General features: G+C 38.9%; 1 protein-coding gene across 3 annotated transcripts in view; it reads left to right on the top strand.

Annotated features, from left to right (window-relative positions):
- Window positions 1-15173, top strand: part of UBR2 (ubiquitin protein ligase E3 component n-recognin 2) — a 124117-nt gene that overhangs the window by 102151 nt on the left and 6793 nt on the right. For all 3 annotated transcript variants that reach the window (XM_080807224.1, XM_080807225.1, XM_080807223.1), the window contains exons 35-44: window positions 1670-1818; window positions 2166-2221; window positions 5751-5847; window positions 6080-6147; window positions 7328-7463; window positions 8125-8215; window positions 9263-9393; window positions 10602-10710; window positions 12585-12641; window positions 14862-14939. In XM_080807224.1, the coding sequence (XP_080663350.1) occupies window positions 1670-1818; window positions 2166-2221; window positions 5751-5847; window positions 6080-6147; window positions 7328-7463; window positions 8125-8215; window positions 9263-9393; window positions 10602-10710; window positions 12585-12641; window positions 14862-14939 (972 nt within the window). The remainder of the gene's footprint in view (window positions 1-1669; window positions 1819-2165; window positions 2222-5750; window positions 5848-6079; window positions 6148-7327; window positions 7464-8124; window positions 8216-9262; window positions 9394-10601; window positions 10711-12584; window positions 12642-14861; window positions 14940-15173) is intronic.

Genomic DNA, 15173 nt, shown 5'->3' on the forward strand with positions numbered 1-15173 from the left:
GTGTCTAGCTGTAGCTTTTCGAAAATGCTCGGATGGATCAGATGATTTTTTGTCCTGGACCACCCCGCCACAGCCTGTGTCCTCCTGTACTTACCAGGACAAGGCACAGCTGTCATCCTGAGACTTCCCCTGGCCATGCCCCTCATACTTCCCTGAATCTCATATCATGCTCTTTCTCGATTTACTTCTGATTCCTAAGAAAGGGTGCCTGGGTGTTAAATTTTCATGTTTGAAAATACATTTATTTATTTACTTGGTTGATGGCTTGGGTATAGAACTGTAGATAGGTTAGAAGTAATTTTTTTTAATTATTTATTTGACAGACAGAGATCACAGGTAGGCAGAGAAGCAGGCAGAGAGAGAGAAGGAAGCAAGGCTCCCTGTTGAGCAGAGAGCCCGATGTGGGGCTCGATCAGGACCCTGAGATCATGACCTGAGCCGAAGGCAGAGGCTTTAACCCACTGAGCCACCCGGGCGCCCCTAGAAGTAATTTTTCATCTAGATTTTGAAAGTATTGTTTTACCAAATTCTAGCATCTGTTGAGAAATTAATGCTATTCTGACTCCTGTTCCTTTGTAGTTATTACTTCTGGAAGCTGTTGGGATCTTCCCTTTAATTCTCAGTGGTGCTTTGTTGTTGTTGTTGTTGTTAAGATTTTGTTTATTTGACAGAGAGACAGGGAGAGAGGGAACACAAAAATGGGGAGTGGGAGAGGGAGAAGCAGACTTCCCGCTGAGCAGGGAGCCCGACACAGGACTCAGTCTAGGACCATGGGATCATGACCTAAGCCAAAGGCAGACACTTAATAACTGAGCCACCCAGGTGCCCCAATTCCCAGTGTTCTAAAAGTTTCTCTGTGTTGTTCTTTGGTATGTGAATCTTTTCCTCATCCATTTTGCTACATTTTCAGTAGGCTCTTTGAAGATTCCCATCCTTCAGCTATGAGAGTTGTCTGTTTCTTCGATAGTCTTCTCCTTTTGGTTTTTCGGTTCTTTGAGATAGTCCTACTGTTAGCTCAGTGTTGGCGGTCTTGGACTAATCCTCTAAATTTCTCACAAGTTTGCTGGGTTCTATACTGTTTCTGTTATCCCTGTATTTTTTGTTTCTGCCTGTTCGTTTGAGTTTATCTCTTTGATGTTTGATTCGTTCCTTAAATGTTTACTGTTCCTCAGGTAAAGCTCAAAACAAAAGCTCATTGGATTCCTGGTGGGCAGGCTGGAGCTTGCTGACCTGTGAACTTCACAGTGAAATGATCAGACCCCCACTGGTCCTTTACTTAGGATCCCCAAATGCCAGTGTGTAAAACAGCTTCTCTCTGAGGATTCTTCCCTGAAGAAACTAAATTTGTGGCAGTGGGTATACATTGCCAATGTTCTGTAGATGGAGAAAGAGTTCAAGGGTTAACTTTAACCTTTGTTCTGATTCAGTATGTAGGCTTCCACTGGATAGCTTATTTTCAGCCCTGGGCCTCACCCCTGCCCACCAAAATAAAGTATAACTCCTTTCAGGCAGAGACAGTTTGCAAGTCTCTAATTCCCACTTTGCACACTCTATTTTTAAGTAGTTTAAGTGGTTCAATTCCAGCATAGCAAATGGCTGTTAAGAAACTGAACCATTTGATTAACACGAGCACATTGTTTTGAGCTAATTCTATACATGTTCACTTCAGGAACCCTTATTCTGAGAGCATAAAGGAAATGCTAACAACATTTGGAACTGCTACTTACAAGGTGGGACTAAAGGTTCATCCCAATGAGGAGGATCCCCGTGTGCCCATAATGTGTTGGGGTAGTTGTGCATACACCATCCAAAGCATAGGTAAGAGATTTACAATTGACTCAACATTAAGTCGCAAGCATGTGCTAATGTGAATTATGTGTAGAAGCCTCTATTTAAATGAGATGTTTAAAGTGGCAGTAGTCTGAGGAAATAAAGACTTTGAAGCAGGAAGTATATACTGACAAAATATTAGACTGACAGCTTATAAATTAAGCGCAGCAACGACTCATTCTTGTTGGTTGAGAGGATGTGTTTTCAGTTTTACTTTTCATTCAGAGTTAATTCCTGTGAAATTACTTAGAAGATTTCAAAACGTGACAATATCGTGCTTTCAAATATACATAATATCCAATTTATTTATCATCTTAACCATTTTTAATCTGCAGAAAGAATTTTAAGTGATGAAGATAAACCACTATTTGGTCCTTTGCCTTGCAGACTGGTAAGTTGTCAGTTTGCTCAGTTCACAGAATGGTGGGAATAGAAATTCAGAAGTTCTGCTTTTTTTTTTAAATTTTAAAAACCTGAACTGGTTATTAAATAGACTTGAGCTCTTCACATCCAGAGATCTTGGTTAAACACATGAAAAGTGGAAAAAAAACTAAAAACAGTTCTTGTTCTTGAATTTTTAATGCAGTAATTAGAAATATAAAACAGAACATACTCTCTACCACATTTGACTGCTTTTTATGAGCATCATGTAGACAGACAGATTGATGTGAAAATAATACATTTAATACTGAGAAGAATGAAGAAGGAGTATACAAAGCTTGCTAATTTTTATTGTGTAGTTAGTGTCAGTGTGATAGACCGCCCTACTATCCAAGTTTAAAATCATAAAAGTGTACTTAAGAACAAAATCATGTAATTTTGTTCATGTAGAATCACATGGGGGTGGCGCGCCTGGGTGGCTCAGTTGGTTGAGTGACTGCCTTCAGCTCAGGTCATGATCCCAGAGTCCTGGGATCGAGTGCCACATCAGGCTCCCAGCTCCATGGGGAGTCTGCTTCTCCTTCTGACCTCCCCTCTCATGCTCTCTCACTCTCTCTCTCTCTCTCTCTCTCAAATAAATAAATAAAATTTAAAAATAAAAAAAAAAAAAGAATCACATGGGGAGTTTAAAAAATGCCTGGGCTCTACATGGGTCAATTAGAGTCTCTGGAGATGGGCCCCAGGCATTAGGATTTTTTTTTTTTTTTAAGATTTTATTTATTTATTTGACAGAGAAAGATCACAAGTAGGCAGAGAGGCAGGCAGAGAGAGAGAGGGAAGCAGGCTCCCCGCTGAGCAGAGAGCCCAATGTGGGGCTCAATCCCAGGACCCTGAGATCATGACCTGAGCCGAAGGCCAAAGCTTTAACCCACTGAGCCACCCAGGCGCCCCGGCATTAGGATTTTTTAAAAACTTCTTAGGTACCAAGATTGACAACACAGATATAAGAGCCTAACGAAGAAACAAGCAGTATAGAAAATACAGTTCAGCATGATCACTCAACAACTAGTTAATTTGCTGACTTTTGTTTTCATTGCAAACACTAGAGTCTCAGGACCCTGTTTTATCATTTAAAGAATATAGTTTGTGTATCAGAAGTACTCAGCCTGGGGTTGTACATTCAAATCCTCTTTGGAACATTTTAAAAATAGAAGTATCTAAACTGCTTTGGACTTGGAAAATCTGGAAGTAGACCTAGTATTAAAACCGTCCTGAATTGTATCTTTATAGTAAATCAGCAGAATGGTAGTTCTTAACTATCAGATATATGATGATATAATGAAATGACATTCCAGAGTTGACTGTGATATTTTTCTTACAGTAAGTAAGAGTTGATAATATGTTGATTATTAAAAAGGCAATCTAAGTAGCCATCTAGTTGATCAGTAGAGTTTGTTGAATTCCTCTTCTTTGTATTTGTCCTGTCCCTTTCATTCATACTCCTGCTCATTTGGTTCATACCATTTCTGGCCTAGATTTTTATGTCAGTCTCTACCCTGAATCTTTTTCCTAATACAATATCAGAGGGTTCCTCCAAACAGTGACTATATCTCTTAAAGTTTTTTTTTTTTTAAAAGTATATTTAGTTATTTGTTTAAGTAATCTCTGCACCCAGTGTGGGGCTCAAACTCTAAGATCAAGAGTTGCATGCTCTACTGATTGAGCCAGTCAGACACTCCTGTCTCTTAAGCTTCTTCTTTTTTTTTTTTTTTAAGATTTTATTTATTTATTTAACAGAGACACAGTTAGAGAGGGAACACAAGCAGGGAAAATGGGAGAGAGAGAAATAGGCTTCCCACAAAGCAGGCAGCCTGATGTGGGGCTCAAACCCAGGACCCTAGGATCATGACCTGAGCTGAAGGCAGTCGCTTAACCAACTGAGCCACCCTGGCACCCCTCTCTGAAACTTCTTAACCTGTTTCTCCATTATCACTTCCTGCCAATCCCCACATCCATGGTCCAAGCTTACAGAATTACTGCCAATCCCCAAATGCTAATTCCCAGGCCTTCCTCTGTTAGAGTGCCCCAAATAGACTCCTCTTTTTGATGGCTCTTCAAGCTCTGCCTTCCCTGGGAAACCTCTGAGCCGTGCCCAATGAGGGGGATATCCCTCTTCTGTGATACTCCCTCCTGCAGTCATTTCCTCCCCCACCTCTGCTCACCCCAATCCCCCATCCATCCGCCCCCAGCCAGGACTATGAGCTTCTTGAGTGCAGAAAAAGTGGGGTAAGTGTTCATTTAAGATCTTCAAAACCGAGACTGACATATATTAGTAGTCCTCAATATCTGGTGAACCAAACAGTGTTACAGAGAATTCGGAAAACAGAATTAAGCAGGAAGGAAAAAACTCATCAGTTCACCACCTTTTTCATTAGCATGTTGAAACTTGATTACAGTTGATACTTAACATGTAGTTTTGTTCTTGCTATATTCTTCACTTTACATCAAGATTTTTCTCATTGTTGGGGCACCTGGGTGGCTCAATCATTGAGCGTCTGCCTTCAGCTCAGGTTATGATCCCAGAGTCCTGGAATTGAGCCCCACATTGGGCTCCCTGCTCAGCAGAAAGCCTGCTTCTCCCTCTTCCACTCCCTCTCCTTGTATTCCCTCTCTCACTGTCTCTCTCTCTGTCAAATAAATAAATAAAATCTTTTTAAAAAAAATTTTTTTTCTCAATGTTGCTATGTAGTCACTATAATAATTTTGATGAACTGCAGACACCCTGATTTGTTACATCCATCTTCTTGCCCATAGTTTCCCCACTATTTGGAGGATTTCCCACATTTTCAAGTATCTTTTTAGAATAAAGGAATACCGCATCACCTTGGGAGTCTTGGTTATTCGCAGTTTGTCTTGATGCATGTGTCCGTTTCCTTAGAGAACTAGCAGCAAGGAGATAGCTTCAGTGTTTTCTGCATACAATTAGATATTCTTCATTCCATTCATTTCACGTTAAGAGTCCTGTCATTACAGATGTGATGGAGTCAGTTCCTTACTACCTAGAAATATCCAAAAGAGATCTCATATGTATCCAGCTTTGCTTTGACTAGCTGTGCTCTGAACTAGAATTCCTGAAAGGAGAGAACTACAGTTGACCCTTAAACAACATAGGTTTGAACTGAACAGGTTCACTTATACATGGTGTGTGTGTGTGTGTGTGTGTGTGTGTGTACAGTGCCATAAATGTATTTATTCTAAGTCATAATGGACTTACTATTTTCTTTTTTCTTGCTTCTTCTGCTATAAGAATATAGTATGTAATACATATAACATAAAAAATGTGTTAATCAAGTGTTTGTGTCATCAGTAAGGCTTCTAGTCAGCAGTAGGCTATTAAGTTTTGGGGGAGTGAAAAGTTATACGCAGATTTTCAACTGTGGTTGGGGGGACTCAGCTCCTCCAACCCCCACGTTGCTCAAGGATGAAATGTACCTTATATGCTGGCTTCTTTGGTCATTGCATCAATCTCTTTATTTCAGGATGACTGTCTTAGGTCACTAACAAGATTTGCTGCAGCACATTGGACAGTGGCATCACTTTCAGTGGTGCAAGGACACTTCTGTAAACTTTTTGCATGTGAGTATGAACACTTAAACTGTATATGGTAATTTCTCATCTTCTGTGATTTTGTTCTTAGTGGTGCAACTTCTCTCCATTAGTAAAAATAGTTTGGTAATACTGTTTATGTGCAGGTTCTAGCTTATAAATTCATACATATCTTACGGAAGAATACATTTAAACTCTAGGGTGTATGCATTTTTATGTTGGCATATGAGATGTGCTAATATATTTTTCTTTAACTATTTAGCATTGGTGCCAGATGACAACCATGGAGACCTTCCATGCATTTTAGATATTGACATGTTCCATTTGTTGGTGAGTATCTTGTGATTTGTGTTTGGAATTCTCTTTATCGTACTATATCTTAGACTTGGTGAATATTGTTAAGGCAAACAGGAGGAGTTGCCATCTATTATTCTTAATACTTTTGAGTATAATTCTTTTCCCAGAAGGCTCAAAAAAGAAAATGTTAAGGAATATAGTTGAGAGGCTTGACCTCTCTTATTTTGCTTTGTGACTGAGGTCAGTAATTTAACCTCTTTATGTTTTTTACCCATACAGTGCTTTGGGACAGATAAGCCCTATGGTCACGTTGCTTAGCAACAGACAGCCCTTTTCTGTGATTTAAGGAAAGGTTTGTTTTCTGAGCAGATGCATTCTAGTGCCAGGACACAGCACGGGCCAGGCAGTGGGTGGCTAACCTTCAGCACCACATCAGCTGGGTGCCTTACACAGGACACTGAGTGCGCCACCACACACAGCAACCCCATGTGCTGTCCCCTTAACCTCTCAGGGCATTGGATTCTGAACCTTTGAGTTAGTTAGTTCCTATCTCGTATGACTGTGTCAGAACTCAGTGGAACAAGCAATGTAAAGAGCTTAGAGCACCATGTCCCCAGTAAATGTTAGCCATTGTTACTGATTCTAGGACTCCTATAAAGACTGCTACCACTGGCACCACTGATGGGCAGCAGGAGGCTCCCAAGCGAGCTAGCATTTACTGTGCACCTGACTGCTTTCACATCCATTCTCAGTTAGTCCTTACATCCTTACTGCTGAGGTATTAAAGCATATATATATTAGGTCTAGTTTACCAGCAGGAAAGCCGAGGCTCAAAGTTGTTAACTTGAATAAAAAGCCTATAAGAGTAGCTGGGATTCATATCTAGATTTTTGTGTGTCCAAAACCTTGGTTTTTTTTTTCTCCACTGCTCACTCCCTAGAAAGATATCAAGTGTTATCTTTCTTACTACTAATAAGGTATGTATGAGGGAGTTCCTGGACATATGAAATGATGGTACTTATGCAGACCGCATTAGGCCATAAGTCGTTTCATTTAGCCAATCCCAGTGGAATTTCTAGCATGTGCCCTTTAACAACAAAGATTTCTGAAGGGGAGGGGCTGAGCTCAGAAGGAGATCATGTTAAGAAAATGGAAATGTGTTCAGCTGTGGAGGGAAAGGTCACCTGTCTAACCCTTGGCATTTGGTATCTAGGTGGGCTTGGTGCTCGCTTTCCCTGCATTGCAGTGTCAGGATTTCTCTGGGATCAGCCTTGGCACTGGAGACCTTCACATTTTCCATCTGGTTACTATGGCACACATCATACAGATCTTACTTACCTCATGTACAGGTAACTAATTTTTTTCAGCTTCTTAAAGGGTGTACTTGAGTTTTCCCTGTATAAAAGAAAGAGGTTGGGACACCTGGGTGGCTCAGTCGGTTAAACATCTGCCTTCGGCTCAGGTTCCTGGGATCGAGTCCCACATTGGGCCCTTGCTCAACAGGGAGCCTGCTTCTCCCTCTTCCTGCCACTCCCCTTACTTGTGAGCTCGCACATGCAAACACACACTCACTTGCTCTCTCTGACAAATAAATAAAATCTTTTAAAAAAAAAAAAAAGAAGAAGAGGTGCCCAGACAAGAATAATGCATAAATTAGCATAAATTATAATTAGGCTTCTTTTTTCTGTTCATCCTCACGTGGATCATTTTGAAACCAATTCTTTTCTCCTAGTAAAATACCATAGCAGTGTGAATGTTTCTACTTATTATTTCTTAAGTTCAGTAATAGTCGAGTACCATAGAATGGGTATTTAGCTGATTTCCTCAAAGCCCGCTGGCTCCTTGTTATGATGGAGATTGACACAGTGCTCATACCTGGGAGCTAAATTTCTTTGTATTTTGTGTTGAGTATTTTCAGATATGTGCAAATATAGGAATCTATTTGAGGGCTTAAATGATGTCATTAATCCATAAGCAAATATGGGGTACTAATATTTTCATATCTTTCAGAAGAGAATGGCATGGATCAAGAAAATCCTGCTGGGGAAGAAGAATTAGCAGTTCTTGCTTTGTATAAAACACTTCAGCAGCATACAGGAAGGTGAAGTCATAATCTTTACATCATCACAGTTCCCCAAATATTAGTGGCTGATAGCATGAGAAAGGAATTCCTCTGTTGGAAAGGGACATTGCTGCCTGTTGACATGTGTAAAAAAGAAAATGAGGGATGAAATTTTAATATGCTAACATGATTGGAAATCTCTGAGAAAGGAGTAATATACAGAGCTTCCCACATGTATTTGGCCGTGGAACCTTTGCTCAGAGGATCTGGCACGGACTAGTGAAAATACGGAACTTACTTTGAAAAGTATTATTCTAAAATATATGTTGTCTCACTAGGAGTTTTAAAATGCAAGTTAAGTCACCATAATATATTTTTAAGGTAATATCCAGGACTGGCTGGAGTGCAGGGGAATTATTAGAATTCCACATATTGTTGGAGTCATTTGGATTTGGTACAGCAGTTTCACTTAGCTTTTTAACAGTGTGTGTCAAGAACCATAATTTTATTCTTTAAATTTTATTCTTTTCCCATTTCTGAGAATGCACTCTAATACAATAATTCAACATATAGAAAAACCTATCGCCATAAAGATATACACTGTGACAAAGAATTTAAAGCAATTGCAGTGTTTGCTTACAGGGGAATAATTTTCTGAATATTATGATTGATGTATTCCGGAATATTACGGTTCTGATAAAAATTATGTTTTATGATGTTCTGAAAAAGAATTTTATATTTCATATGTTTCAACTGTAACTACATAAGACATAGATGAGTGTGAAAATAGAAATAGCTAGAATGATGGTGCTGATAAAAGTTTCTAGAATAGTGGATAGTTTTGTTTTTTTTCAAACTTTACATAGTTATACTTTTCTATATTTTAATAACAGCATTCTGTATTTAGTAACAGCATAATAATGGCTATAGCACCATTTATACCTGACATCCCATAATGGGGCTGCCCCACTCCTTTTAAGCCTCTGCCACTGATTCCAAATAGCAGTTTTCCCCATTTTCATGATGTGCTGTAACTAGAATGACCTTTCCTCATAGATTTCCCAATTACCATTTTTCTCTTTTTAGTGCCTTGAAAGAAACACCATCTGGCTGGCATCTGTGGAGGAATGTCAGAAATGGAATCATGCCTTTCCTGAAGTGTTCTGCTTTGTTTTTTCACTACTTAAATGGAGTTCCTTCCCCACCTGAAATTCAAGGTAATTTCTAATTTCTTTCAAAATGTAGGAAATGTATGTAGTCTTTCACTCCAGCAGTATATAATTAAAGTTACTTGCAAAAATGAAAGCTTAGGGGGCACCTGGGTGGCTCAGTCGGTCAAGCATCCAACTTTTCATTTTGACTCAGGTCATTATCTCAGTGTCATGAGATCAAACCCTCTTTGGGGCTTCATGCTGGTTATGGAGCCTGCTTAAGATTCTCCCTCTCTCTATCTGTCCTCTCCCCCCAACATGGGTGCCCACTCTCTATCTCTCAAAAAAAAAAAAAAGGAAAGAAAACTTAGAACATAGCTAATTGACTGTTGTGAGGTACACAATTATAGAATAAAAAGGCATATTTATGTATATATGACTGATTTTATTTAGCTCTCATAAATGTACTGTTTTTATGTACAAAAACATACTAGTTTTTCTTTCAGAGTTAGAGTGTTCAATTATATGTTATTCATCAGCTGGGTTCTTCAGGTAATGAAAAGGGAAAACTCATAATGTCAGGTGTTTGTTAACTTGAAATGTCTTGAAATGTGTGGTGTCAATGTTCAGAATACCTGTAATTGCACATATATGATTTTAATTTAGAAATCCATTTGCTATTTTGCAGTTATTTTCTATGTTCTGTTTTCATTCATCTCATAAAATTGTAGCATCAAGACAGACTTAAAGTTTGCTTAGTCTCTGTACCTCATAGTGACTGGCGCAGGGCAAGGGGTACCCACCGGTGAGATTGTCCTCTCAAAGTATGTTGACTGGCACTTCGTTCAGTTAATAGTGTAGACTTCCTAATCATTTGCAGTGATGATTAAGGGTAGTGCTTAAATCCATCTCCCATGATAAAATCATTTTCTGTTTCTGTGCTGCTTTATACTTTTCTAGAGCACTCATACTTCTTTTTGTCATCTATTTGTTCACACATAACCCCAATGAAGTAGACTGGGCTGATACATTATTTTTCAAATGGTTAAATTGAGACACCAAGAAATCGTGACCAGTTTGGTGTGGGAACTCTGTTCTCAATTCTGCCATTTTCTGTGGACCCCTTTCACATGCCCCTTGTGAACTTCCTATGAGTTATGTATCTAGTAAATCCAAACTCTTTCATCATGTTTTTAAGTTCTGCTAGTGCTTACTGTCCTACAGGATGCACTCTCAGTTGTTATATGCACCACTCTTCTCTTCCCCGTTTGCAGTTTCTGGAACAAGCCATTTTGAGCATTTGTGTAACTACCTTTCCCTGCCAAACAACCTCATTTGCCTTTTTCAAGAAAATAATGAGATAACAAAATTACTGATTGAAAGGTAAGGATTATATGCTTTTCTTCCATTATATTGAATAGTTCTGTGGAAACAAACTTAGGTTTTTTCACATACTACAGAATTCTCAGGTAGGGAGCCTGGCAGAATTCAATCTGTATAATTCATCCTGTAAGGATTAGGCCTTCTTAGTTAAGAATCTACCTTTGTGGAAAGGTTTTTGCCAAGCTAGTGAATAGCATAAGCAGATTTGCTCAGAAGGAGGATAGTGGTAGGAATGTTTATTTCCTCATATTAACTTACTTGTTAAGGATTCTGTTACATAAATTTTTGGAACTGAAAAACCTTGAGTGTTATCTAGTCCAATACCCTCACTTTATATTTGAGAAAATTGAAGTCTAGAGAAAGTTGTTTGTCAGTCATGTCAAGTTAGTGAGTTAAGATTAGAATTTGGCTCTTTCACCCACCGAATGGGGGGAAATATTTGCAAATCACGTATCTGGTAAGGGATCAATATTCAGAGTGTATGAGTATATGGCCGGAATTCTTACATCTCAACCAAAAAAGCAGCCACCCATTTCAAAAGGAGCAGAGGACTTCTCCAAAGAAGGTAGAGGCCAATAAGCACATGAAAACATGCTCACATCCCTAGACGTTAAGAAAACACAAATAAGGGCCACAGTGAGGTACTACTTCACACTTATTAGGATGGTTGTAATCAAAAGACAGACAATAATAACACATGTTTTTTAGAAATGAAAGAAATTGAAGTCCTTGTGCATTGCTCATAGGAATAGAAAATAGGGCAGTTGCTCTGGAAAATAGTATGGCAGTTCCTCAAAAAGTTAAACATAGAATTATTGTATGATCCAGCAGTTCACCTTCTAGGTATATATTGCAAAAGATTCGAAATCAGGGACTCAGATAGATAGTTGTACAACTGTGTTCATAGCAGCATTAGTCATAACAGCCAAAAGGTAGAGCAACCTAACTGTCTAACAGATGAGTAGATAAACAATATGTAGTATATACATAGTGACATACTCTTTTAGCGTCAAAAAGGAAGGAAATTCTGGCCCCTGCTACAACAGGTATGAAGCTTGAAAACATGCTGAGTAGAAGAAGCCAGTCACAAAAGAATGAATATTATATGTTTCCATTTACCTGAGGTATCCTCGGTAGTCAAATTCATAGGGACAGAAAACAGTGATTGTCAGAGGCTGGAGGGAAGGAGGAAGGGGTTAGTGTTTAACAAGTACAGAATTTCATTTGGGAATGTTGAAAAAGTTGTGGAGATGGATGGTAGGGATGGTTGCCCAACAGTGTGAATGTACTTAATGCCACAGAACTATATGCTTTAAAATGGTTAAAATGGGGGCGCCTGGGTGGCTCAGTGGGTTAAAGCCTCTGCCTTCGGCTCAGGTCATGATCTCAGGGTCCTGGGATCGAGGCCCGCATCGGGCTATCTGCTCAGCGGGGAGCCTGCTTCCTCCTCTCTCTCTGCCTGCTTCTCTGCCTACTTGTGATCTCTGTCTGTCAAATAAATAAATAAAATCTTTAAAAAAAAAAAAATGGTTAAAATGGTAAGCTTTATGTTACAGATATTTTGCCACAATTAAAAACCAATTTTTATAATGACTATTCTAGCTCCAAATAATAAGAGCTTGTCATTAATTCATACTAGATTTTCCAGAGTGCCCAAATTAGTGGGATAATAGTGTATGCTTTTAGGAAATCACAGGTCATACTCTTCTGAATTTAAAAATTACAGCAAAATATGTCTTCCTCCTTTTGATGTGGTGAATATATTAAGCCAAGAAGATTTGTTTTTCTCTTATTGGTTAGAGAAATAGGAAAAAATTCTATTCTCACCTTTCAAAAGTTAAATTTTGGTTTTCTTTTTTCCATTCACATTGAAGTTGGTGCCATAACATTGAAGTGAAAAGATACCTAGAAGGTGAAAGAGATGCCATAAGGTAAGTTAAAGATTATCAAAAATTTGGTTGGGCGGGAAGTAGGGAAGAAGCGGGATGTAAGTATGCCTTTCCTTTAAAATTGACCTCCCAGGCATTCAGTGATTCTGAGAGGAAGAACATCTTGCCTTCATACTTTTTTCCTTAGTCTAACAATGAGAGTTTCTAAAGAATAAGAATTATGAATCTAAATATAGTACATTATTCTTGGCAGAGGAAAAATATAACAAAATTATTGTATTTTGAATTGTTCACTTTTTTAAAAATATAGGTCCTTTTTCAGATTTTTCTTAAGCTGTTTTTTTCCATTTATTGTGGAAAATTTTAAACTGTCCAAAAGTGTGAAGAGTTGTATGATAAGGTTCCACATTCCTATCACTCAGTTTCAGTAATTATCAAATCATGGCCTTTTTTTACCCCCATTCTTTTTGACGTTAGCTCTATTCTGATTCCATAGGAAAGTATGCTGTCGTGGTGATAACAGATGTATTTCATCTGTTAATCTCTCCTTGGTTCTACCAAATACATCACTCATAAAACTCAGAAGGCTAGAGGAGATGATCTGTTCTGTTTCTTTGATTTTTTTTTTTTAAGATTTTATTTATTTATATGACAGAGAGAGAGATCACGAGTAGACAGAGCAACAGGCGGGGGGTGGGGGGGAGGGAAGCAGGCTCCCGGCTGAGCAGAGAGCCCTATGCAGGCGGGGCTTGATCCCAGGACCCTGAGATCATGACCTGAGCCAAAGGCAGAGGCTTAACCCACTGAGCCACCCAGGCACCCCTATTTCTTTGATTTTATACACATCCTGTCCCAAATCTAGAAATGATAACACCCTAATTTTATTAAGTTGAGCCACATGAAATTCCAGTTAATTTAAGTCAAAAATGGTTAAGTATCACCAGTGTCATGGTTCAGCTCTGCAGTCAGAAAACTCATGTGGAACAGTAGTTCTCTACTTAATGTCTCCATCAGGTTTTAAAAAATACTCAGGCCTAGGGTTGCCTGACTGGCTCAGTGACTCTTATTCTTGGGGTTGAGTTTGGGTCCCTCATTGGGTATAGAGATTACTTTAAAGAAATCTTGGGGGGGAAAAAAATACCCAGGCCTTACCTACCAAATCTAATTTCTCTAACATTGGTATGTGTGTCTCCCCAAGTTCCCCCCATGTGACTCTGGTGTAAGATCTGCTATCTGAGGGGCACCTGGGTGGCTCAGTCAATTAAGTCTCCTACTCCTGATTTCGGCTCAGGTCATGATCTCAGGGTTGTGAGAGCAAGCCCCCGTGTTGGGCTCACATACTAGGCATGGAGCCTGTTTAGGATTCTCTCTCCCACTCCCTCTCTCTCTCTCTTTTTTTTTTTTTTTTCCCTTAAAACGATCTGCTGTCTCAGTCACTCTCCCTTGGCTGTGCGTCTTGCCTCAGGAAGTAGGGACAGGCCATATTACACAGCCTGTGTTGGGCATATGTGAGCACTGAGAAGAGATCCTCACATACAATTTAATTTGGAACTACATATTATATGAATTAACTTGTCACAGAATCATCATAGCCTGGTGTCTCTAATTTAAAGAAAATCTATTTGTTCTTCTACTGCCTTCTCTTCTCCCCACTCATTTCACCCTTAATAAGTGTATCTTCTCTGTCTTATCCTGAGTTTTGTGGTTGGACTCTCCATTACTGTGCTATTTTCCATAGAAGCCCAGGGAGGAATCTCCCCTTCTTTCCAGAGCTACCAGATTTTTACTTAAATGGGGCAGATACTAAGTACTATCTACTGTCTTGATTATGTATTCTGAGCTCTTCAAGTAGAAATGTAAACAGTAGGGTCCTGTGTTATTTAAGAGTGCCTTTTTAGGAGTCCCTGGCTGGCCTGGCTCAGTGGGAGAACATGGGACTCTTGATCTTGGGGTTGTGAGTTCAAGCCCCATGTTGGGCATAGAGCTTTCCTAAAAATTTTTAAAATACTAATAATAAAGATACTGCATCTTTTTTAAAAAAGAATGTCTTTTGAATCTTTTATTGTGGCTTCTCTTACCACTGTGATAATACCCAGTCACTCAGATTGAGTCTTCCTTTATTTGTTTCAACTAAGAGTTACCTTATTATTATACTATTATTATTATACTATGACTTATTATACTATGACATTATTATACTATGACTTCTGACTGGTTTTATATGTGGCTTTTTGTTTATTGGTTTGTTTCGTTTTGTTTTAGCTATCCAAGAGAATCCAACAAATTAATAGACCTTCCAGAGGATTACAGCAGCCTCATTAATCAAGCATCTAATTTCTCGTAAGTTCTGATATTCAAGTGTTGGGCATTTCTTACCACTGGAAGCACTCATTGTTCTATACAGATTTGAGGGGATTTTGTTGTTGTTCCATTTTGTTTGGGTCAGGGAATTAGAACTTTGGTAGTGTTTTTCACTGCCCATCTTGTAACAGCACCATTCCAGAACGCTTCGGAATAAGGTTCAGAATAAGGTATGAGAAACGCTGATGGGTGACAGATTGGATTCATTACAGG

This window comes from Martes martes (assembly GCF_963455335.1).
Source record: "Martes martes genome assembly, chromosome: 6".
NCBI classification, from domain to species: domain Eukaryota; kingdom Metazoa; phylum Chordata; class Mammalia; order Carnivora; family Mustelidae; genus Martes; species Martes martes.